At 36.1% G+C, this 26,470-nt stretch overlaps 1 protein-coding gene across 13 annotated transcripts in view; it reads left to right on the top strand.

Moving 5' to 3' along the window:
• MCTP1 (multiple C2 and transmembrane domain containing 1) overlaps positions 1-26,470 on the top strand; it is a 535,249-nt gene that overhangs the window by 264,892 nt on the left and 243,887 nt on the right. For all 13 annotated transcript variants that reach the window (XM_021084534.1, XM_021084531.1, XM_021084533.1 and 10 more), the window contains exons 3-5: positions 10,393-10,535; positions 18,916-18,995; positions 24,101-24,212. In XM_021084534.1, the coding sequence (XP_020940193.1) occupies positions 10,393-10,535; positions 18,916-18,995; positions 24,101-24,212 (335 nt within the window). The remainder of the gene's footprint in view (positions 1-10,392; positions 10,536-18,915; positions 18,996-24,100; positions 24,213-26,470) is intronic.

Raw genomic sequence — 26,470 nt, 5'->3', positions numbered from 1 at the left:
GTGGAGAGGAGATAAGTTAGCAGTTTGGGATTAACATATACACACTGCTATATATAAACAGGTAAACAAGAGTGATCTACCATATGGGACAGGGAACTATATTCAATATCTTATAATAACCTATAATAGAAAAGAATCTGAAAAAGACTATATACGTATGTATATATAACTGAATCCCTTTACTGTATACCTGAAACTAATACAGCATTGTAAGTTAACTCTACTTCAATTAAAAATGGTTTAAATTTAAAAAAAAAAAACCCACTACAGGAAGCAAATATGCTTATCAGCCCACTTATCAAAAAAAAAAAAAGTGAAAAGATCCAGAAGTTGCATATGTCACTTCTGCTCACATTACCAGCATGAAGTTGACCTCATGACCATACCCGTTGCTTGTAAAGTAAGAACTTCTCTAACAGAATAATCACAGTCTTGCTAAATTCACAGAGATGCTATTACCAAAAGGAAAAGAGGAAACGGATGTAGGGGTTCAATCTGCCATGGAAGCCAAACTAGGATCAGAAGCTCTCTGTAGTAAAAGATAATAAAAATACACAAAGATGCGTACAAAATCTCCTGGACCAGGAGAGGCTTTGAATACTGACCCTCGGCTGGAGGTCTGGGGCCTGGGTTACCTACAGCAGTGCAGAAGGCAGAGTGAAATGTAGTCCAGGAAGAATCAGGTGACCTGATTTATATTTGACAGAGAGAACTCTGGCAGCATTTGGAGGATAGATTTGAAAGGAAGCAGGAAGACCAAGCAGAAGTCTCTTAGAATACTCTCCATAAGGAATGACGAGGCAGTGGTGGCTGAGATGCTTTCAAGAAATAGTTTAAGAATTAGAATCAGGGAGCTTCAGAACACTTATCAGATGAGGTAGCTGAACAGTGGTTGCATGTGGAGTTTTCATGAGAATTCAAAAGATTTAGGAATCTTTATCAGTTAGGACAGACTGAACTGCTATTGCAGATACACCCCAAATTATTTAATGGCTCAAATGTAATAGAAGTTTATTTCTAACCCATATAATAGTCTAAGGCATGTGCTTCTGGTTGGCAGATAGCTCTCCTCCACACAGTGATTTGGGAAATCAGGCTCCTTACACCTCAAATTACTTTTAATCTGCTGTTTGCCACATTTGGTTCCCTGGCATATATAGCAACAGAAATAATACAGTTGTTGAGTTTATAACAACTCTAAATTGAAAGAAATGAAGCAAAATAAGAACAAACAGATTATAGAAATATCCATGGGGGAAACTTTCTGTGATAAAAGGAGTATGTTCTGATTTTGAGCAGCATTCCATTGGGGTTTCAGAAATTGAAATATTGCTACTCAAGTTCCGCTTATTTTCTACAAATTTAACTTTGTTTTCCTAGGACCTTGATGACAATTTCCTAGCTACACATAATCAGCAAATGATGTTGTGCTCCATTTTTAAAAATTGTATTCATTATTTACACTGAAAGAAGACAGATGTAATAAATTTAGAAATATTTCCTTCAAACGTATCAATATAACTGGTGTTGGTATTTAATACAGTAATTTTTAGTTTCTTGAAAAATGCATTTGCGTGGAATGGCTCATTCATTCTCTGTCAAGGGCATGAAGTGAAATCTTTTCAGACATCCTTGACTCTCCTTAGAGAAATTTGAGAAGTCCCTTCATTTTAAAGGTTAAAAACTTATAGATAAGAGCAGTTAAATGACTTTTCTAAGACCGCATGGCCTATAAGAGGCACAGTTGACTCTGGTTGATATTCTTTCCACCCCAGGACTACTGTCAGCAGTGTCACAGAATCCAGAAAGAAAATTTCAGTCAGTGGAGTTAACAGCCCTCAATGTGACCTACAGATGGAAGGAAGGGGCTGTAGTCTAAGAAAAGGCTACTGAAACCAGTGATTAAAAGTTACTGGTGGGAGTTCCCCTTGTTGCTCAGTCGGCTACAAACCCAACTAGTATCCATGAGGATGTGGTTAGGTCCATCGCCTTGCTCAATGGGTTAAGGATCCTTTGTTGCCATGAGCTGTGATGTAGGCCAGCGGCTGTAGCTGTGATCAAACCCTAGCCAGGGAACTTGCATATGCCGCAAGTTTGGCCTAAAAAGCCAAAAAAAAAAAAAAAAAAAATCACTGGTGACCCTCAAGGCAATAGACTCAGAAAAGTATTAAGATAGCCAGCAGAAAAAAGATTGAGAGTATAGATATCTAGAGTAAAATTTTCTAATATTCTGTTGTTTTTTTTAAAATAGGAAAATTGTACTTAAAATGTTTTCTAAAAATGTATATTTGATTTTGTTGGGTTAGGATAACTATAAAAACATAGTCACATATTCTAGATGAATTCCAGAGACAATTGTTTCTTTTTAGGTAAAAAACATATTTATATGATGAGGCCTATAAGTAGTACCTCTGCAGTCCATGCATTGATTGCTAGTCACAGATGGGGGTTCCTGGGGGGTCGGGGGAGCAGGGCCCTTTGGAAAGAATGACAGATGACATCCAGAACAATCATCCCCATCAGGGTTACTCTGATGCCACAGATTAATATATAATTAATATTCAAAATTAAAGCGGTATTGGTCTAAATCAGTGTGAAAAAATGTAAGTAACCATCTCCCTTCTATATTTGGTTTACCTAAACTTCCAGAAGTTACCAGAAAATTGCACCTGTAAATTAAGCCACATGTGAAGGGAAACTTATGTGAGCTGTATTTATCTCACAATGTGATTCTTTTTATTCTTACATATCCAGAACTCTGCATTTACAAGAGAAAAGTCAAAAAAGTACTCATAAAATCAACAGTCCATTCCTCTCATTTACACCTTCTCTACATCATGTGTGTGGAAGTGCCCTCTACCCCTCAAAAAAAGAAATTTACTTACTACAGCCCTACACTCTGTTTTGTCAGTGTTAGTTTTCATTCATCTGTGTGCTATATCATGGTAATTTCATTAACCAGCAATTTAAAAATCACTGGAATATTCATAATCCTCATTATGGAAAAAAAATGCTAGTTTACTTTTATAACATTAAACCATATGTGATTATAAACTTTTGGCATTTGAATTTTAATATATTTTTTTTATTTAGCCCCATGTAATATTTCTGCTGTGAGACATAACAAATCTCAAAAACAAGGAAGGAATGAGAAAGCTTAAGGAAAAATTTTAATACATATAAATAAGGTACCTGTTTTGAAGATTTTTAAATCATTGGTGAAAATAAATGCACGTAAAGATATGAGCTATTGCTCTGAGTGTGCTTTGCACTTGACCATTTTTATAGGCCTCTTTCATGTGTAAAGGACCTTATCAAGGAACAGATATTTTCTCTATTGTATTTGGTCGACAAAAGTAGCTATCTTTATATATTTGTAGAAAGATTTGATACTTTCAGGAAGATCCACCCTAAATTTGAATTCTTTTTTACTGTTCACACTTAATATTTATATTCACTTCTGTTTTTTGTTTTGTTGTTTCTTTTGTTCTCTTTGTCTTCGTTCTTTTTATCTTCCTCTTTCTCCTCTTTCTCTTTCTTATAATACAAAGACTGAGTTTCAATTTGGCATTGTTTTTGATTTGGAGTTAGCATGATTGAATAATTATAGGCCCCTGAAACAGGAATAGCTGTTTCTGTTTCATTACATACTAGGTTTGGGATAAGACTGAAATCAGCTTTTTAACCAGGAGGCTCATATATTCTGAAAATGAAAAACAGATTCTTGTTATTAGGTGACTATTAACATTTTAAGTAGCTTTAATAGTATTTTAAGGAAAGAAAGGCTGCCATCTTGTGTATGCTGTGTTTATTGCTGCCCAAAAGGGGACCCATTCAGATAAAATTTAGTTTTATGTTGGACTTAAATTACATTAAAGGCTAAATAATCATACAAAATATTGAAATATTCATAGATGTCTTGACTCTGAAAAAAAAAAACCTTGGCATTGGGGCCATATTTTTCTTTAATATGTGAGGAAACTTTGTACAAACCATCTATTTCCTCTTTTTTAAACAGTATGATCCTAAGGTTCAGAAATAAACAATTGAAATTTCCTGAGTCTAAAATACTCCAGAATTTTTAAGAATTTTTAAGAATTTTTAAGAATTTATGAGATAAAACAATAATGTTCTAAAATAAATTCTTAAGTTAATGCTATCTGATAAAATAAATGTAAGAAAGCTTGTTCTTGAATATTAAATTAATAATAATAAAACGAGTTTTATTTTAGAGCTAACACTTTCTGGTTTCTTCTTCTATATTTATTTGCCCTGTTTCCATTTTATTATCACCATAAAAATATTGTATTGAGGGTCACAGTCCAGCTAATAACAAGAAAGCACAAGCTGCTGGCAAATGCCTAAGAACTGCAAAGTGTGCAATAGCAGCGCCTAAATTTTGAAGAGCAGAACTGCAGGCCTTGCCATAATTTGGTAAGTGTTGGTGCCATCCTGTGGTGTAATGCAATATTGCAACAAAACCGCACTGGCCCTTGAATTTAATTTTTCAATTTTTTGAACCAACAAACTAAATCGCTCTCTCTCTCTTTTGTATATTTGTTAAAGGTTATCCACAAGTCAGTGGCTTGGACTTACCAGGAGTTTTATTATAATAAAATGACTTGAGTTCACTAAAAAGTGTATTACAATAAGAGAACTTTCAAAACAAGTGAAAATTCCTCACCTGTGAAACATAAGGTAGAATTTCCCAAAAAGAATTCAGGGACTATTAGTCCTGAAAGATACACTCAAGAGATATAGGCTCTATGGTCAAAGAACCCTGGTAAAGGTCACCTGTCATATCCCCTTGTGTAGTCAAAGTACACGTTCTCTTATTTAAAAGTTGTAGAAGATTTAATATATTTAATTTTTTTGAAACTAGCATTTTCCAAATATGCTTGACCATAAAGTTCCTTTTTAAAAAACTAATAATACCAATTAATATTACCAGGTAATAAAGTGATTATCTCTCAGTATTAGATACAACTCTTTTCCTGAAACTAATTTAGAGAAATAATGTCTCCCAGTTTTCCATGTTGGAACCATAAACTGAAAGTCTTTAAACTAAGGACTCTAAGTCCCTAAAGGTTCTCTAAGTTATAGTAACAAGTAAACAAGAAGAAATTCCTTAAAGAAGCTTGACTACTAAAAATTTATTAAATTTTAATAATAACACATAGAAGCCTCTGAATGATGGTTAGAAAGAGAGAAATGTAGCAGGTTTTATCCAATGGAGCCAACATGCAGCATAGTGACTCCCTGTGACTATGCATCAGAAACTGGTTTTCCTGTAGTTCTGACTATGAAATTTGCTAACATATTTACCATCTCCAATCCAGGTTACCCTGTAGCTGAAGCTACACATTTCTAAAATACGTCACCATCATAATGTGTTTTCAGAGTCTCTTGAAAAGGAGCTTCTCTCTTTTTCTCATACCAATCCCTGAGGTCTCAGTGCCTGTCAAAGACTCAAAAATCTGTCCCTAATCCTTAATTTAACCCTTAGAACAACTCTTATTATCTAGATTGTTATTTCTTCAGGCCACTGGAATTTATATACCTGGTCTGTGCAGTACTTTCCTCAATAGGTCACCTGGATAACACTTGAACTCATAGACTTGTTAGGCAATACGTTATATCTAGCATAGTAAGTGTTCAGTAAATGTAAACTTCTGGATCTAGATTCTCTTTTGTAATTGAAGTTCTGCCATCAAGACTTAGTATGTCACCCAGCAGGATGCTAGAAACTGGTTGTACCTAACTCTAAGGGGATTTGGACAGTTAACATAGTGGTTAAGGAAGATGTTTCTATTAAGGAGCAAGAAACAGATTGCTTCTCAAAAAAGATTTAGTGAGAATGGAGTTCCTATTGTCGCTCAGCAGGTTAAGAATCTGACGTTGTCTCCGTGAGGATGAGGGTTTGATCCCTAGCCCCGCTTAGTGGGTTAAGGATCCTGCATTGCCGCAAACTGTAGTATAGTTCGCAGATGCAGCTTGGATCCTGCACTGGTGTGGCCGGCAGCTGCAGCTCCTGTTCAACCCCTACCTGGGGAACTTCCATATGCCATAGGTGCAGCAGCTGTATAAAAAAAAAAAAAAAAAAAAAAAAAAGGATTAGTGTGTAGGTTTCTGTGCTAACTCGTAAGTTATATCAGTGGTTCACACAATAGCTAAATTCAATAGTGTGAGATATTAATATCAAAACACGAGGCCAAGTGTCTTGAAATCATTTTTCCTGTTAAAGGTTATCATTCCTTTTTTGGACCAAAGAGATAAAAGATGGTTATACCTTGAAGTGGGTGAAGGGTTTGTGATGATGTGTCAGAAAAAGCACTAACTGCACTGGGTTCCAGATTTGAGTTCTAGTCTGTCCTGGAGCTGCCACAGAACCTTGCTGGGTTGTCTCATCTGTGAAATAGAGGCAGTAGTTAACCTCACAGAGACCTTAGGGTGATTAAAGCAAATAGCAAGTGTGAGTGTTTTATACACCAGAATAACTGTCAATATTAGTATTTATAGTATCTAAATGATTGTTCAACATCTTTACATAATAATTCTATGATGGTGGTTTAGAGTTAAAGAAGGAAAATATAGAGGTCCCGGTTTCCTAAAAAGCTGAGTAGGTAGAACACTGGACTTGGTGTCTAGAGTCTAGATTTGCCTTTTCATCCTGTTGCTTATTAGCTTCTTAGGTGATCTGGTGCAAGTTACGCTGAATTTCAGACTGTTTCTCTCTTGAAATATAGTGTTAATAATATATGCTTTCACCAACTTCACAGAGTCACTACAAAGATGTATTTAATAGTATTCTGTACTCTGTAAACTCGGCAGTCACTCATTTACTCCTCCACTGAACACATCCTTACTGGGTGCCTGCTGTGCCCCAGACACTGTGCCATGTGCTGAGGCAGAGTTCTGCCTCACAGGAGTTATAGCCAATGGGAAAATTCATACAGCAAAAAGGCAGACATACAAATTAACCTAGAAGCAGCATAAAGATCAGTGCTACTAAGCCAAAGAGCAAATGCTAGGAGAATATAACAAAGAGATGTTGGAGAAGGTATCCCTGAGCCAATTGTATTTAAACTAAGACCTGGAAGATAGTAAGTATCAGCCAGGCTAAAGGGGAAGAGGATGGGAAGGAGGGGCTTTTCAAGCAGAGGGGCTAGCTGGAATATGCAGAGACTAGAAGCAGAAAAGAGATTTTTTCTTTCTTTCTTTCTTTTAGGGCCATACCTGCGGCATAGAGGTGCCAGCCTACACCACAGCCACAGCAACACTAGATCCAACCTGCATCTGTGACCTACACCACAGCTCATGGCAATGCCAGATCCTCAACCTACTGAGCGAGGCCAGGGATTGAACCTGCGTCCTCATGGATGCTCGTCAGATTCATTTCTGCTGAGACACAACGGGAACTCCAGAAAAGAGTTTCTAGTAACAGGATAGCTACAACAGAGTAGGGACCAAAAATGAAGTTGGAGAACTGGCAGGTCCTGGATATCATGTTAGAGATTTTAGATTTTTTAAAGAGGTGTTGTTGAAAGGTATTGAGATGTATTAATAAAAAAGCGTGGATTAAATTCGCATTTTTAAAAGGTCATCCCTGCTGCTGTATAGAGAAATGATGGAGGAGGACACAGAGGATGTGGAGCGCCCAGTTAGCAGGCTATTATTACAGTAGCACAGTAAAGAAATCATGGTAGCTTAACTGGGGTGGAGACAGAAAAAGTAGATCCATCGTGCATTTTGGAGGAGAATTCATTGGACTTGGTGGTATCCTGGATGCAAATCCTGCAGAGGGAGGTATGGAGAAGAAGCCAGGCGTCCCCGTTGAGGAAATGTCAAATAATGGAGCCAGCCCTTAACTGACCTGACAAAGCCTGAGGCAGGAGCTGGCCTAGTTAGAGAAAAGATCAAGGCCTCTGTTCAAGTGTTAATATCGGGATGTCTACTAGGTATCCAAGTGGCAGTGACGAAAGTCAGCAAGAGAGGTCCACCATCTACATCAAGTCATGCAGTTATTCACCCCATGTTTATTGAGAACCAGTGATATGTCTGATGTACTAAGTGCTAAAAGTTTAAAAAACGATTGTACCAACAGTTCTGATCTTACGGAACTTATTGTATTTTAGCAGCTGGTAGTAGTTGCATAGATGATTGTTAAAATCAAAGACAATAACTTCTCAATCTAGGGCATGATTGATAAAATTTGGATAGCTACGTGGGTATTAATATCTCTCAAATTGTGTGTTATAACACTTTGCAGTCCCCAGGGTGCTTGCTCAGCCTTGAGTTGGGAATCACTGTGTTAAAAATGGCCATTTTAACTATCAAACATTTTGGTTTCTTTGACTCCCTTAAAAAATACATTACAACAGGTTGCCATATAATAGCCTTCATTTACATGTGTAAATGTCTTTAAAAGTTTGTCTTGTTATAAAATCAAGCTGTCAAAATAGAAGTTTTATAAAGGGAATTTGGGATCATTATTTTATTAGACTAGAGTCCAGGCACATGGAAACAAGGTCTTATATTTACTAGGGGAATGTGGAGAGTTTTGAGAGAGTTGCCAGCTGATTAAGAAAAGCCAACTCTTTTTTATATGTTGTTGGATTCAGTTGGCTAAAATTTTGTTGAGGATTTTTGCGTCTATATTCATCAGAGATATTGGCCTATAGTTTTCTTTTTTTGGTGGTACCTTTGTCTGGTTTTGGTAATAGGGTGATGGTGGCATCATACAATGTCTTTGGGAGTGTTCCTTCTTCAACTTTTTGGAAAAGTTTAAGGAGATTGGGTATAAATTCCTCTTTGTATGTTTGTTAGAATTTGCCTATGAAGCTCTCTGCTATACAGTACAAAATTGACAGAACACGGTGAACCAGCTATAATGGAAAAATCATTATTAGAAAAAAAAAGAAAAGAAAAGCCAACTCCTATAAGCAATCCTGATATTTAGTATAGATATTTGTGTGTCATGGAGGTGAGTAGATTTGAGGAAGAGTCCACATGGTGAGTTTATCAGCATCAAAACTGTAATACCTAACATTTATACGGCTCTTTATAATTTTCAGAGTGCAACTTAACATTTTTCTTAAAAGTGTGTAGACCATAATTATCAACTATAGTTTCAGGTTGGACAAAACAAAAAGAATTAAGCAAAATTTTATTATAAGGATGTCAGGCCTTGTATGAAGAATTATTTCCTGGTACTTCCTACTGTGGCACAGTGGGTTAAGCGTAACACTGCATTGGGTCAGTTTGTGGTGGAGGTGCAGGTTTGATCCCCAGTCTGGTGCACTGGATTAGAGGAACCGGCATTGCCACAGTTGTAGCATAGGTCACAGCTCCAGCTCAGATTCAGTCCCTGGCCTGGGAACTTCCATACTTCCATATGCTATAGGTGCAGACAAAAAATTTTTGAAAAATTATTTCCTGAGGATGAAGATTATCACACTTATTTGATGATGTTCTTCATTCACCTTTTTTGGGAATCCTTAACCGCAGCATAGACTGATTCGAACAAGGCTGCTCTCATTCATTCATAAAAATAAGAAGTGGTATAACATATGTGAAAAGTTGTAGTTAAAAAAAAAGAGGTGTTAAACAGCCTTATTTGGAACCCTAACTCTGTTTCTTGCCCCCTGTGTACCAGGAGCAACTTATTTGACAGCTCTGATTTCTTTTATCATCATAGAGGGCTTTGGAGGTGGTAAGGGATAAAATAAGTATCCAGATTATTTGACAGCTCTGATTTCTTTTATCATCATAGAGGGCTTTGGAGGTGGTAAGGGATAAAATAAGTATCCAGATTATTTAAGAAGCATTTGGCCCTTTCCCCCGATGCCTTCCTCTGAAACTTCCATTCTTTCCCAACATTCTAAGATTGAAACTTCTGAACAACAGAGAATATGGGACCAAGGATGAAATTGAAGCCCAGTTTAAGACTTACCTTCCCTAAGCTCATCAGACTAGTATAAATTTTTAGCAGCGTATTTAACTCTGAAACTAGTAAAATCAGCTGGGATCATGGGTCATCTTTTTTTATACTTGACCAGATGAAATGTCAAATTAATATCTTATCATTTACAACATGAATTAAATTTGTATATGCCCCATGCAGTAGAGTCTTTAAATAGCAGGATACGGTTACAGTGTTAAGATCTGAAGATATAATATAACATACATATTACACGTAATAATATTTATTGTAACTGTCACTTTAATATTTAAGGGAAATTTTAGGGAAAAGCACTTAATCCTTATTTTCCCATGCGATAGGTTTTATTGAAATTGTATTCCTTTAAATCCTTTCTGATGTTTAGATGAGCTGTTCTCTTGCTTCCATAAAAAGGCCTGATTAACATGGATCGATCTGCATCTCCTTAACAGGGACAAGTGATCCATACGTGAAGTTTAAAATTGGAGGTAAAGAAGTTTTTAGAAGTAAAATAATACACAAGAACCTGAATCCTGTGTGGGAGGAGAAAGCTTGCCTTCTTGTTGATCACCTCAGAGAGCCATTGTATATCAAGGTAAGCCATTCATTTGTTTTTCCCTAAAGTAATCTCATAGAGAAATCCCCATTCAATGATTTTCTTTTGATCGCATCTCTGTCTGATGAGTTTTTTTTCACAGAGATATATTCTGCTATGCACAACTCTTATCTGTTAATGATGTGATAGGAATGAGCTCTAGAGGAGGGGGAGCTGGTGGGAGCATTTTTCTTCTAAACAGTTCCATTACCAGTCGTTTTTAGAAGGATTATGAAGTCCACCTCCTCCTGCTTGGTGCAGCTAACTAATTTAGTGCACTTTGGGAATAGATGACAACTGATCTCCATATAATCTAGCAAGAAGCAAAGCTTACACAGGCTTTAAGAGTTTGATCAGGGGATCTACCATTTCTGGTTGCAAACAAAATGCATTACTTGGAATGTGAGGAGGGTCGAGATAAGAGAGGGAGAAGAATCCCTGTCTCTATTACATGACCAAAGAGGAAAAAAAAAAGTATCTCCTCTCATTTGATGTACTTTAAAAAAAAAAAAAAAAAGAGGAAGAAGAATTTATGGAAAGAGTTCATCTTAATTCCTCATTTTACTTTCAAACCTGACTTCCCTTTAATGCACATCTCTAGATACTTACGTTATTTTTGACTCCTCTGTTCAGACTATCCATTCAGTGACCAAACCTTTTTCTACTTTTTACCACATCGCATGCCCCATCCTTTTCTCTAAATTGTCGCAACTGGTACTTGCTCCACACATTCACTCTTTCAGCAATCTCTGGGCAACTTCTTTCCCCTCACATCCTCATTTGTCGTTTTTCTTTTCCACGAAAAGAAAAAAAAAATAATCAAGATGTTATTAAAATCACAGCCAGACAATTTATAAAATTGATGAATAGAGAATCTCCAGGTATATAGTTGAGAAGTCATTATGGGGAGAATAGGCCTATATTTACATAAGAAATTGTCTCACCTGGACACTGGCCAAAGGAAATCAATCAAATAGAGTTAGTGAGCTGTCTTTTAATGTGTAATGTATGATGACCCAAGAATGATTCACGTGAGGGTATTTATAGCCAACTCTTTCCCCCACCAGAGGGATGACCTCTGTGTTCGGAGAAGTTTCTTCCTTGCTCCTCAGAGAGCATGAGAAAAAGGAAATGCCTTCATAATCAATTTTATCCCTGAAATAAGGGATAAATAAGGAATGTTTTAAAAGACAAGTGGAATGTATGAAGTTTTACTTCTAGGAAGGTTTAGAAGAAATAAGTTAGAGTATCTACAGCCATGGGAAGGAAACAGGAAAGAAAAGCAGGGTTAATAAGGATAGCCCTGGAATGTTTGGATCTCATTTAATGTCCCTTAAGAGAAAATTATGGAAGAAAAGGATTTATTTCTACTTGCTTTTGCTGCAGATTTGTTTCTTTATGAGACATTACTCTATGACAGAACCATGTGGATCTCCAGTCTTTCAAAGGATTATGAATGAACATCCCAATATTACATTAGCTGACGGTTAGGTCCTTCTGTGATTCTTTTGTGTTCAAGAATGAGAATCTATCTATGTCAAAACCCAGATGCCACTATTTCAAAAGGAATACTATAATAGGCTCAAAAGCAAACAAAAATCTGAGGTACACAGAAAAAAAATGGAGGCAAAAAATTTTGTTTTGGTTTGAGAGAGCAAGAATGGATACACATACAACTAAAAATGGAGACAGTGATACTGTCTTCAGACCAGAAGGCCTGGTTAATAACACTGCAAGCAAAAAAGCTAGGAGAGAAAACCCAAGGGCTGTTTGTTTTGGGTTGTTTTTTTTTTGGCTGCACCCCCAACATGGGAAGTTCCTAGGCCAGGGATTGAACCCATGCCACAGCAGTGAAAACACTGGATCCATAACCCACTGAGCCACCAGGGAACTCCTTGTTTTTTTTAAACCACTTTGCCTTTCCAAATTACAACTTTATGTAGACACAACTTAACTTCTACCATACAGAAGAAGATATATAGTGAAGTGTAAAAGATTTGACACTTATTTTATATTTTTACATAAAAAATAAGCTAAACAGAAATCACACTGGCCTCTCAAATACTAGTACAAACATAAAATAACAAGACTTTATTTTTATGTAATACTGTATTTTTAATGTGCTTTGAGGTTTTTCATTTGATTTTGATTTTCTGTACAATGCATAGGGCTGCTTTTGAAAAATTTTTCTAACTTTCACCTTTACTCTTCCCATGTTTTGTGTTATCCACTTTTGCCTAACCTTGGACACATAAGACCTAAATAAAATATACTGGTGAAAATGATGTTTTAAGTTACTAGAATTTCATGAAGATTGCATTATTTTCATTGTCTCTGTATAGCCTTGTGTGATTGATTTTTATATGATGCCCATATCCTGTGTGATGGGAGATTAATCTTGCCTGAAAGATTTCTTAGAGACTAACTGCTTCTGTAGTGACAGGTAATATGAAAATATATCCATGAACTAGATGGATAGAAAATATTGTCTTCAACCCTCCTATCTATAGTTAGAGGAAAAAGAAGTCCATGTGCACATTGTAATCGGATTTCTGTCATATAAAGATTATCAAGGGAAGCAAAATTCACTTTTAAACTAAGGTTATAAAATCACACTAAAGTTACAGTACTTGTACCATTTCCATTAAAAAGTTTTAAAAAATTTTTGCCACTGTTGTTTTTAAATACTATTCCCAAAATAAATACACTTTCCAGTTGATTGTAATTCACAAAACTTTTAACTTTAATAAAAAGAGAGTATTCCTAACACACCCACACCACTATACATAAAACAGAAAATCAGCAAGGCCCTACTGTATAGCAAAAGGAACTCTACTCAATATTCCATAATAACCTATAATGGGAAAAGAATCTGAAAAATAATAGATATATGTACATGAATAACTGAATCACTTGAAACTAACACCTGTACACCTGAAACTAACACAACATTGTAAATCAACTATACTCCAATAAAAAGTAAAAATTATATAGCTTAAAAAAATACAGTATTTATTATTATTATAGTTTTCTATAAGTTTTTAGTATCTTCTGGAAGCAAATCACTTTTGAAATATTCAATGAAAAAAAGAGAATATTCCTTCAGTTTGAATGACTTCACAGTAAGGTCACGTGAAACCAAGACTGCAGGACTGTGCTTAAAAAATACGTATCAAGTCTCTTCCCCAAAGGTTCTGATTCAGGACCTCTGAGTTGGAGTCTAAACTTCTATACTTTAAAAATAGAAAAGAAACAAACTCATGGACATGGAGAACAGACTTGTGGTTGCTAAGGGGGAGGAGGAAGGAGTAGGATGGACTGGGAGTTTGGGGTTAGTAGATGCAAACTTTTGCATTTGGAATAAGCAATGAGATCTTGCTGTATAGCACTGGGAACTCTATCTAGTCATTTATGATAGAGCATGATGGAGGATAATGTGAAAAAAAAAGATATATATAAAATGTATGGCTGGGTCACTTTGCTGTACAGCAGAAATTGACAGGACATTTAAATCAACTATAATTTTAAAAAATTAAAAAAAAAACACACATTAGGTTGTTCTGATGCACTGCTTGGGGAGGGAAACTTAAATAGAAACAACTGAATAGTTGGAATGGAAATATTTTTGCAGCCCTAAATGGCAGAGCATCCAAAACAAGATGATTTCAAAGTTAGAAGATGTTTGTATTATCTTACATGTTTCATCTTGCGTGGTTTAAAAAGATTTCCTAAATGCATGAATTAAGAGTCTCAACTATTGCAGAAAATAAATAAATAAATAGCAAGGCAAAACAAAGAAACAAAAACATGGCTGTACTTGCTTTTGGTTTTTGAAGAAAGAACATGTGAGATTATTGAGTCTTGGAAAGATGGAATCTGCAGGTACAGCTTCCTCAGAATAATGGGCACCATTTATTGAGCCCTGTGCCAATTGCCAGAACTACATTATTTCATGTAATCCTTGCAATAACCTTACAAGTAACTGTTCTTATCTCCTCCTTAAAGGTGAATGAGGCTCAGTGAGATTAAGGGTTGTTTTATGTCTACCCCAAAATTAAGCAAAATAGCTTCTATTTTCCATTAAACATGACTGATTTCAATGGCTACAGTTAGGCTTTGTTTTATTTGTTTGATAATGTCAATTTCATGACTTAGAGTTTAATGACTCTTTTATAGTAAAATGCTTGTTTTGAAGCTGCCTAGGTATGAAAATGCATCATGGACATATTTGCTGAGTAGATTCTTACATCTTGTGTCATATCATATGATCTGGGTATCTCTCCACTTCCTATTTCCATTGTGCCTCTTTACTTCAATCAAATCCCACCCTCTCTCATTGTCCTCCTAAGCATCTCATGTAAAATAGCAGTTCCCATCGTCCCTATGCCCTGCAATATTTTTTTTCCATGGTGCTTACCACTACCTAAAATGCTTTTGTTTATTGTCTATCTCCCCTGCTATATGGAAGCTCCAAGAAATCAAAGACTTGACTTTATTCACTGCTGTACTTCCAGTGCCTGAGCAGTATCTGGCACTTTGCAGGTGCTCACTAAATATTTTCAAGTAAGTGAATGAATAATATATGAATCATTTGAACTGCCAAATAACTCCCCCCCCCTCCGCCAGGGTCATAATTACCTATGGGCATTTCATTCACTTGAGCTAAAAAATTCTCATTCATATTGAAGGCATTGTGAGCTGAGTTTTTTGTTACTTGGATCCAAAAGCATTTTAACTGATGCATTCCCTAAAGCAGTTTTCTTGGTAAACAGTTGAATCTAGGTGCTACATAAACGTGATTAGAATAAAGCATTTGTAGTTCTAAACTCACCTGAAAATGAAGAGAGATGTTACCGTTCCAAGCAACTTCTACCTAATGTTACCTAGTTTCCAATTCATGGAGCAGAGGGTTCCTGAAAGCAAGATATTCCTTCTAAATTACTCACATTTGAATTCCCAGCGCTTTTCCCAGAGTGCCCGGGTTATATTTGTTCAGCTTAAATATGCTGTGTCTGAGATCCATTACAAGATTTGAATCTGGCCTCTTCCTAGCCCTGGCATTTAGGAGCAAGTTAACATAAACACTTTAAGCTTTGGATTCCTTATCTGACAAATGGAAACAGTACATAGTTCACTGAGCTGTACAAGAGTGAAATTTTTAAATCTGTGTGATGTGTTTAACACAGTGCCTTACATATGGTAAATGCTGAGTAAATGTTAACATTAACTGTGCTTATTATTACACTGGGAGTACCTTTTCCTATTTTATCTCTCTTCTGTACTCTGTTTCCACTGCTCACTTAGACCTGTGCTCCATCTGACAAATAGTTTATAGAGCTTGGAACCAAATTGCAGAGCTAACAGTTTCATTAATGAATGGATTCTGGTGTTTCCATTCTTCCCCATGTTTATGCCTTTGCTAATTAATAGGAATTGAGAGCTAAGGTAAACAACTAACATTAGGACAGTAGGATAGACTCTCACCCTGAGAATAGAGAGAGTTGGAATGTTGAATTACCCAGTTGGGCTCTCTACACTGATCAGTTCACTGGATTCATGGCTTTCCGCTTCACATGTGTAGATGTACTGCAGGTATTCTCATGGATTATGTCACTGTAGTCTCCCCAGATTATAAACCTTAGGCTGATGCAATTAGAAGAGATTGCATAAGAAAAATTTCTCTAATTATGGTATAAATTTTATGTTGTAAAATACACTCCTGCAGCCACTTGCAAATACGGAGGTGTCAGTCACATAAGATATGCAGTATATTCATGTAATATGCCACTGAGTAGATGACTAAAGCTCAGAAGTTGATCAAGGAGAATATTTATTGCAGGAGTGCTGCATTTTCTACAACAAATGTTCTCCTGAAAGGAGGTATGTAAATCAAATGACTATAAACTGAATAAGTTAAAAGGCACTAGAGGAGCTTATAACTTGAATAAATCCCTTGTGACTCTTTAAATCTAGGAATCCTTTTGTAATGCAGAGTATTTATTTTTTGTTTAAATATCAATTTTTTACATATTAAATTTCTTTAAATTTATACCTGTACTTGAGAAAAAAAAATCCAATAACTGATTCCGGGCTTCCATCATGTACTGTTTCCTTTGCTTGCAGTTTTCTTTTCTTTTTTTTTTTTTTTTGTCTTTTTGCTATTTCTTGGGCCGCTCCCGAGGCATATGGAGGTTCCCAGGCTAGGGGTTGAATCGGAGCTGTAGCCACTGGCCTACGCCAGAGCCACAGCAACGCGGGATCCGAGCCGCGTCTGCAACCTACACCACAGCTCACGGCAACGCCGGATCATTAGCCCACTGAGCAAGGGCAGGGACCAAACCCGCAACCTCATGGTTCCTAGTCAGATTCGTTAACCACTGCACCACGACGGGAACTCCTTCTTGCAGTTTTCTAACAGTTGTGTCAAGAACTGGGCTGGATTTTCTCAGCCCAGTGGATTCTCCCGTCCTCAAGAGTGATCTGGGGCATCCTTTCAAAAGTAGACTTAGCTGTTTATGTTCATTTACTCCAGTGTGCAATACATTTCTCTCTCTGAAAAGCTCAGGATCACAGCTCTAAACATCATCTAGTAGCATTTATTTTTTAATCTTAAAAGTTTTCCTTGGTCTCCAGTGTAATTTTTTTTTTTGCACCCTGTTCTTTTCTTACAACACTTACCAAAATTTGTAACCATATCACCTGTTCAGCATCTGTCTCCTTCACTAATCCGTGAGCACTGACGATGTGAGATTTGCTCACCACAGTTCACTCAGTGCCTAGTACATTGTCTGGCACATAGTAGATATTTAATCAATATTGGCTGAGGAAATAAGTAAGATAAGGTTTAAATGCATGGAAATTAGCCAGCTCCCACTTACTTACGGTTTTTTAGAAATGGCCTCATCTGATTTAGCTCTGAGCTTTCTCTCCAACTTCCTTCCACTCTCCATCCTTTTTGGTCTGCTTCAGCCACACTGGCTACTCGCTGATCCTTGAATGTTCTAATTGTTTCCTCCACTTGGCGTGCTGTGCCTATTCTAGCATGGCTTAATCCTCATCATTGCCTTCTCGACAGAAGCACACCTCTTTCAAGAGGTCTTCCTGGACTTCCAGCCTGATCTAAAACATCAGTTCCCAACATGCTCCCTTAGACTTTTATCTCCATAGCGCTCCTCACTGAATTGTATATATCTATTTGGGTATTTTATTGACAGTCTCAGCCCCCAAAGGTCAAGGACATTGCCTGTCTTATTCATCCTAGTATGAATATGGACCATGAAGAGCACAAAGAATATAAATGGGTTTTTTTGTTTGTTTGTACGTTTTTTATTTTTTAAAGGTAACACGTGCAGCATCTGGAAGTTCTCAGGCTAGGGGTCAGATTGGAGCTGCAGCTGTGAGCTATATCACAGCCACGGCAACACTGGATCCAAGCCACATCTGTGACCTCTGCCACAGTTCACAGTGATGCCAGATCCTTAACCTACCGAGCAAGGCCAGGGATGGAACCTGCATCCTCACAGACACTATGTCAGGTTCTTAACCATCATGGGAACACCAAAGGTAAATAGTTTTGACAGAGGAAATAGATAAAATATTAATATATCTCTCTTATTATATTAATACCTCTCTCTTTTCTTTTTCTTTCAGTTTTGTTGTAGTCAGTCACATTGCTACTGTCCTCTAATCATTGTTTGTGACAATAAAAACATAATTTAAACTTAACATAACTTTATAAAATGTTCTATTATAAAGTTTTCTTAGTTGTGTGTTTAAAATGCCACTGACTTATAATATTGAGACTATATCTTCAGTGACCTTGTAAGAGTGAGGAGATAAAGGGTCTGGTGTCATCACTGCAGTGGCTTGCTGCTGTGGTGCTGGTTGGATTCCTGGCCTGGGAACTTCCACATGCTGTGGGCATGGCCCAAAAAAATAAAAAATAAAAAATTGGAGTCATATCCTCATCATCTGTGGTCCAGTATGGAAGACATATTTGTTGAATTACATGCCAGCTTCACTTTGCCTTTCAGTAATGCTAATAGCCCTTTTATACTGAGAGGAAAATATTCTAAGCCTGTGGCTTCCACATTTTTGATGATTTACTGTATTTTGTTTGATTCTGTTGCTCACTCATCTTCTTTAAAGTTCTATTTTACATAAATCAGTAATATTAATTATAAAATTAAATGTCATTTCCTTTGGACATTTTGTGAGGCTTTAGTATTTCAAAACACAAAAACAATTTAAAAAATAAATGTTAGGAAGTATTATTGATTTTGGTGACATAGACTACCAACATTTTATAATGAAGATATTTGCATCTAAAGCTGGTATTTAGCATTATTAATCATAAGGTTTTGTCTCTTTGGCTTCTCAGGTATTTGACTATGATTTTGGACTACAGGATGACTTTATGGGCTCAGCCTTCCTGGATCTCACACAGTTGGAGTTAAACAGGTAACTTTTGAACTGTTGTCCTATCACTACACATTGTAGTGAAACTGGGTCTGTGAAACAGAAAATGTCGACAGATCTGGTTTCCAGGTGCTGTTCTGCTGTTTGTGGTTGTGAGTGTTCTCTCTAATATGTCTCTCTCACTTACCCAGTAGGAATAATAGCATCTTCCCTCACTACCCTGTTCTACAACAACCAACCATTGAACAGAGAATTCTTGAGGGCCCTGCTTTGTCTCCAGACTGTGCTGAGAACCAGGAATTTAGACTTAAGACTTATCACTTGCTTTAACATTCCTGGTGTGGTTGTAGTGGGATATGAAGAAGATGATACGTGTTAATTATAATTAGTAATATAAGAGTGAGGCCATCTCATAGGAAATAAAACATGTACACAGCCCTTCAGAAACAGCAACGCTTATCCCTTAAGCCATAGTAGAATCTAATTTTGCCTCCTAGGTTACCAAGGAGTGGCCCCAAAGTAGAGGCAAATTGGTTATATTTACTCAATTATGTTAGCTTATCTTTGTTTGACTATGTGTAAACCAATGATTCATTTTTACTAAATTAACATTATTAATATTAATCATACTTTGCACCTAATTATATATTTTAATGTATTTCAATATAGTATCTAAGGATTGATTAATATTACAGAAGGAAAAAAAATAGGTTTTAAAAGGTCCAGCAGTATTAAAATGGGTTGCAAAGGAAGCTGTGAAATCTTCCTTGGTGGTTTTAAAGAGATGCTCTAGATAATCATGTGACTATTAGAAAGCAGGAAAGCAGAGTAATGGGCCAGATCACTACTTTTTATTTTAAATGTAGACAGAATATAAATAGTGAAACCCCTTATGTTTTATAGTCTGAGTACAATGGCAGCTTATTGGTCTTCTGACAGTCACTTGTGCCTCAAACTGGACAAAAGATCGACCTTTTCTGTACATCCTATATGACCTTCATTCCAACCCAGAGCCTTGCGCAGGCCTGACTTCAGGGTGATTTCTGACCCCACCTCAGCACAGCTGAAGGAAGTCCTAGATGGTGTTGTAGGTAGTCCATTATCATGCAACTCAGCTCCAGCTAGAATGGGCTGTGCTGTTCTTCTGTCAAGGTAACAGTACTTTCTCTGTGGACTCTGTGTAAGGTTGGGCAAATTACTAGCCTTAATCACAGAGTATAAAATGTCTCTTTTTCTCTATTACAGATAAATTATTGGTGAAAATTTTTAAATTTAAAAAATATGAGATGGTTCAGTAAAAGGATTGTAGGAGTCCCCACTGTGGTGCGATGGGATCTGTGGAGTCTCTGGAGCACTGAGACCACAGGTTTGATCCCCAGCCCTGCACAGTGGGTTAAGGATCCGGCATTACCTCAGCTGTGGTGCACGTCCAAGCTGTGCCTCAGATCTGTTCCCTGGCTTGGAAACTCCATATGCCGCAGGGTGGCCAAAAAAGAAAAAAAAGGTTATACACAAGCATTTGGTATTAATTTTACCACATTACTTATTTTGTAAATTTAGCTATTATCTCCCCTCAAAATCACATAATCAACAAATTACTACATTTTAAAATCACATATTTATGCATGCCATTACATTTTCTGTAGAGAAATTAGTAGTCTCAGAGTTTAGGCAGATGGACAATAATAGTAGCCATATAGATACTTATGCTACTATATAAGCATTAAGGTATTACTTTTGAAGAAAATAATACATAAGCTTCATAAAGCAATTTCAGATGTTCTTACATCTTTATTGTGCAATCATTACAAAAATGTAATGAAGTTTTTATATGTAATGTATTCTTTATGTATAATCATTATTAGATGAAAATGAACCAAATGAAATTGTAACTCTATATAAACAGGATTGAAAGTATGTATTCGGACCACCTTTCCCTATTAAGCCAGCCCTCTCCTCAGTACAAGAGTCCTATACACATACATATATATACACATATACTAATAATGCCTAATGTGCATTTGTTAAAAAAGTTTTACTATCAAGCCATAGGATTAATTATAACTAAATTAACGTTGGAGGTATTTGCATCACAACTATTATAACTTATGTGTATTATCATTTTGATAGACTCGCTGTATTTTCATTAAAATCCCTGGCATCAAAAAACTGTTCATATTTTTCATAAAATTATTCCTTGCATAGGTAAATTAAGAATCATGTGAAAGAGTTTCCAAGTAGTATAAAATCTTAGCATTGAAAAATACCTGTGGTTCCCCCAAATGATGTGGGGACCTATATAAATATATAGTTCTCCAGACCCCGCCCTTGATCTACAGAACCAGAATCCTCATGGATAGATTATGCACTTTCTGAAAGCCTCCCAGTTGATTCTGAAGTGCAGCCAGGATTGAAAGTTTGTATTCGGACCACCTTTCCCTATCAAGCCAGCCCTCTCCTCAGTACTAGAGACCAGCTGTATCATTCACTAAAAGTTAAGCTCCATGAAGACAAGTATCTTACCTTTGGTCTTGACAACTGTTTTTTTTTTTTTTCACCAAGAACCTAGTATAGTTTATGGCATTTCTTAAGTGTTTAATACGTCTTTTGTGAATGAAAGAAATACATGATTGAAAAAGCAAGGATACATTGCTAATTGGCCAACATTTCAAGATGCAAGTTTGGAGCTAAATGTTCCATAGTCCCTTAGTTTTATGAAGGGCATGAACTCCCATTTGTTCAATATTAATTGAAATATGGAAAGAAGGTATTACCTACACATTGTCAGTTGAATGTACATTTTACGTTATTTTCCAAAAGTTATTGTGGGTAATATCGAGCAATTCATGGTCTCTTCCTCAGAGATATTTATCCAGTTCTGAAGCCTTCTAAATATTGATCATCTGTTCTAAGTATTGGTTTCCTTACATTTATGAATCTAAAAATTATTTAGGCATAGATTTAAACAGCCAAAATTAGAAGCATTATTTTATTTTATTTTTATTTTATTTTCCCACTGTACAGCAAGGGGATCAAGTTATCCTTACATGTATACATTACAATTACATTTTTTCCTCCACATGAATATCTAGACAAAGTTCTCAATGCTACTCAGCAGGATCTCCTTGTAAATCTATTCTAAGAGAAGCATTATTTTAAATGAATTCTTTTTTTTCATTTTTTAAAGTTTTATTGAAGGATAGTTGACTTACAATGTTGTGATAATTTCTGCTGTACAAAAAAGTGATTCAATAGTTCTTTTAAGTAACTATACATTTTTTAAAAGTATGTTTATAATATATACATGGCAAGTTATATTTTAATTTTCCTCTTCTCCCACTTATCTGTTTATTCTACATCGTATTTTTTAAAAAAACCTAAAGAACTAAAAGGAAAGTAGTGGTCAGTAAATGATCCTCACTTAGTTGTTGGACTCAAATTTATACAAAATAGCTGCTGTTGCTTTCTCTGCATTTAGAGATCAGAGGGAAGGGACTTAGAGGTTTCTCAGTACTATTGTTCCTTCTTGGCCTTAATGGAACCCCATGAATGACTGAAACAGGCAGTGAATCTAAGCATACCCTACTGGTCAGTGATTTACTGTATAACTGAATACATTGATGATATAACTGAATAACATTGATGATATTTTAATTAAAAAAATTATACCAGAAAAGTAAAGGAAAACAAAATTGCATTTTTTCTTTAACAAAATTAATGATATAAAATATATTTTAGTTTATTCAGCTAATAAAATCTTTTTTTTAATTTTTTATGGATACATAGTTGACATGCAATATTGGTTTCAAGTATATAGATAGCACTGTGGTTCAATATTTATATACATTACAAAATGATCTCAATAAATCTAGTAATCATCTGTTACCACACAAATTATTACAACATTATTGACTGTACTGTCTGTGCTGTACCATATATCCCCATGTATTTGTTTTATGACTGGAAGTTTATATCTATTAACTTTCTTCACCTGTTTAGTCCATCCCTACCCCCACCCCCTTTTTGGCAACAATTTGTTCTGTGTATCTGAGTCTGTTTCTGTTTTGTTTTGTTTTTTTAGATTCAATATATAAGTGAAATTGTATGGTATTTGTCTTTGACTTATTTCAGTTAGCAAGATGCCCCCCAGGTTCATCTATCTTGTTGCAAGTGGCAAGATATCATTCCTTTTTATGATTGAGTAATATTGCTTTGTATGTATGTACAAAGAAATATCATCTATTCTTTATCCATTCATCCATTGATGGACACTTTGGTTGCTTTTATATCTTGGCTACTATAAAAAAATGCTGCAATAAACATAGGAGTATCTGCATCTCTTCCAATTAGTGTTTTTGTTTTCTTTGGCTAGATACCCGGGAGTAGATGTGCTGGATTATAGTAGTTCTATTTTTAACTTTTTGAGGAAACTCTATACTATTTTCTATAGTGTCTGCACCAGTTTAAATTCCCATTAGCAGTGCACAAGTGTTCCTTTTTCTCCACAACCTCACCGACACTTATTATTTGTTGCTTTTTAATAGTTGCCATTCCGATGGGTGTTAGGTGACATGTCATTATGGCTTTGATTTGCATTTCCCTTATAATTAGTGATTTTGAGCTTCTTTTTATGTGTCTATTGGCCATCTACATGTATTCTTTGGAAACCTGTATATTTAGGTCCTCTGCCCTTTTTTTTTTTCTTTTCTTTTTTTTTTTTTTTTTGTCTTTTCAGAGCCACACCCATGGCATATGGAGGTTCCCAGGCTAGGGGTTGAATTGGAGCTGTAGCTGGCAGCCTACGCCACAACCACAGCAACACCAGATCCAATCCGCGTCTGCAACCTACAGCACAGCTCATGGCAACGCTGGATCCTTAACCCACTGAGCACGGCCAGGGATCAAACTCGTGTCCATGGATACCAGTTACTGCTGAGCCACAGTGGGAACTCCCTGTGCCCATTTTTAAATCAAATTGCTTGTTTTCTTAATATTGAGTTGTATGAGTTCTTACTATATTGGGGGTCCTAAGCCCTTATTAAATATTAAATATATCATTTATAACTATCTTTTCTCATCTAGTAGGTTGCCTTTTGTTTTGGTGATGGTTTACTTTATGTTAAAAAATCTTAACATTTATATCATAGGCCTACGGATGTGACCTTGACACTGAAAGATCCCCATTATCCTGACCATGATCTTGGAACTATTTTGCTCTCAGTCATCCTTACCCCCAAAGAAGGAGAACACAGGGATGTGGTAAGTTCCCCCACAACCCAGTAGGGGTTTTCTTGCCCTCACTTGTCTGAATGTCGTGAGCCCTCTCTGAACCCAGAGGTAATATTAAAGAGAAGCAGCATAAGAAAATCTGGCCTGTCCTTTGTTTCCGAGTATCCTGGGTGACACTAGTCCTGGTGTGTTGTATCTCTTGAATTTACATTTCCTATTTTATTCTCCAGATCAGAATCTCTTGTTGTAAATAAAGGACACATTTGCATCTTTTATCATAACTTTATTTTTCAGTTTCACATGTGTTATATTGTAGCAAACAGTAATATTCATCCAGGGATCACATTTATTAGTGAATGGTATATTTGCAATTCCACACTGAGGTATCCAGACCCTGCAATTTTGATTGTATTGTCAGATGTACCATAACAGAGAAAATGAGGTGAAATTACAATAGAGTTTCTGCTTTCCACTATTTATTTGTTGAATAATAAGTGAATACTTTTCATCTTCTTGATGGGCTTCCATATTGATGCTACCCATTTCCAACCCTCGCTATCTGTACTTCTTCCACACCATGCTGCTATGAGAAACTGATAAGAATACAGAGGAGCCAGTTACTCCAGCACGGTTGAAGTGACACTTAAAAATATCAGGTTTGATTTGCATCGGTATGCTTGCCAGTGCACTTTCTGCCACAATATACCAGAGATTACTAGACTCGGTTCTTTCATGTGCCGGAAGCTTTTCTCACTAGTTCTGATTGCAATGCATTTTAGGAGTAGAAAATTATTTTTAGACAAGTTTAAATACTTTATTTCAGCAGTGTGTGTATTGCCATCTTAAAATAATACAGGATTAACACTAGTATGTATTTTTTGCTGGAAAGGTATTGGCATTTTCCCCAAGATTGTAGAGTAAAATAGTGAATTTCAGCTTCAAATTTGGAAGTGTTTTAAAGTCATTTAAAAGTACAGTCCTTTCAAAGTACTTTTCTCTGTCCTTTTTAAAAATTAAACAATGAGCATATTCATATATATTATTTGCTAAGTGTGATGTGAGTATCTATACTTCATTCAGTAAGGATAAAGAATTTCTTTTCCAACAAGTACTTTCAAATAATACCTACAGTGAGAATTTAGGTTCATGAAAGAACGTCTGGTCCATATGTGTGCAGAGGCGTAGCCCCTGTGAGCAAGTGAAAGGGGGGGATAAGGACATTTTTGGCAGAGAACATTTAGAAATAAAAGCCCATCATTTTAAAAGTCATCAATTCAGAATACATTATTTCACCCAGTACAAGCCAAGGGGTATATTCTAGCTGGCTAATCCATACACAAGAATAAATTATGAATGTTTATTAACTGCTTTATTTAAATAATCCTAGTATTCACAAAGAACCTACTGTAAGCCAGGTCCTGTGCTATGCCCTTAGCATATAGTAAAATGGAAATTGAGTGGAAAACTCAAAAATCAACTAATCACTGAAGGAAATGTAAAATGACAATGATTTTAGGTGCCATGAACAAAAGGTACATGTTCCTGTAGAGCAAATAGAGGAGCATTTATTCTAGTCATGGGAGCAGGATTCCTTCGGAAGTCAAATGGGAGATGGGGTATGAAGTGTGAAGAGGAGATAATAAAGGCCAAATGAAAAAAAGAAAGTATTTCAAGAAGAAAAAAAATAGTATGTGCAAAGGCCCTGTGGCAAGAGAAACTAAGCTGCATGCTAAGAATTAAAAAAGTCCTAAAGCTTAGAGAAGGTGGGAGCAAAGAGAGTGTGGGAGATGTCCAGATTGCACAGGGACCATTGACCATGTGAAGGTTTATGGTCTTTTCCCAAAGAGCAATGGGGAGCCATTGTAAAGTGTGTAAATAGATGTGGCCTAACTTTGTTTGCCTTTTGTTGTGTAGCTGCTTTGTAGAAAACAGATGAAAGAATAAGAATAGATGCTTGCAGGCCAGTTAGGAAGCTCTTTTGAAAATCCTGGTGGAAGATGATGGAGATTTGGATTAGAATTGTAAGAGGTAGAGATAGGAAGAAATGAGTAAATTTATCTGTAGGAGGTAAAATCAACAAAACTGGGTGATAGACTATTTTTGTTTGGGATTCTTTCTTATTTTAATGAAGCACAGCACTTCATAAGTTAAAATACCTAAGTGCCTGAGGTCTTCTGTGTCTCCAAACCTTCCAAACTGGCAATATTACTGGGGATCCAAATGATATGGCAGGTCTTTTGCTTGTTTGGGTGATTCGATGATGGAGAGGTTGCTGATCATTTACATTA

The sequence above is a fragment of the Sus scrofa genome, chromosome 2 (assembly GCF_000003025.6).
Source record: "Sus scrofa isolate TJ Tabasco breed Duroc chromosome 2, Sscrofa11.1, whole genome shotgun sequence".
Classification (NCBI taxonomy): domain Eukaryota; kingdom Metazoa; phylum Chordata; class Mammalia; order Artiodactyla; family Suidae; genus Sus; species Sus scrofa.
Note: the sequence above shows the minus strand (reverse complement) of the source record. Positions and strands in the feature narration are given on the sequence as shown.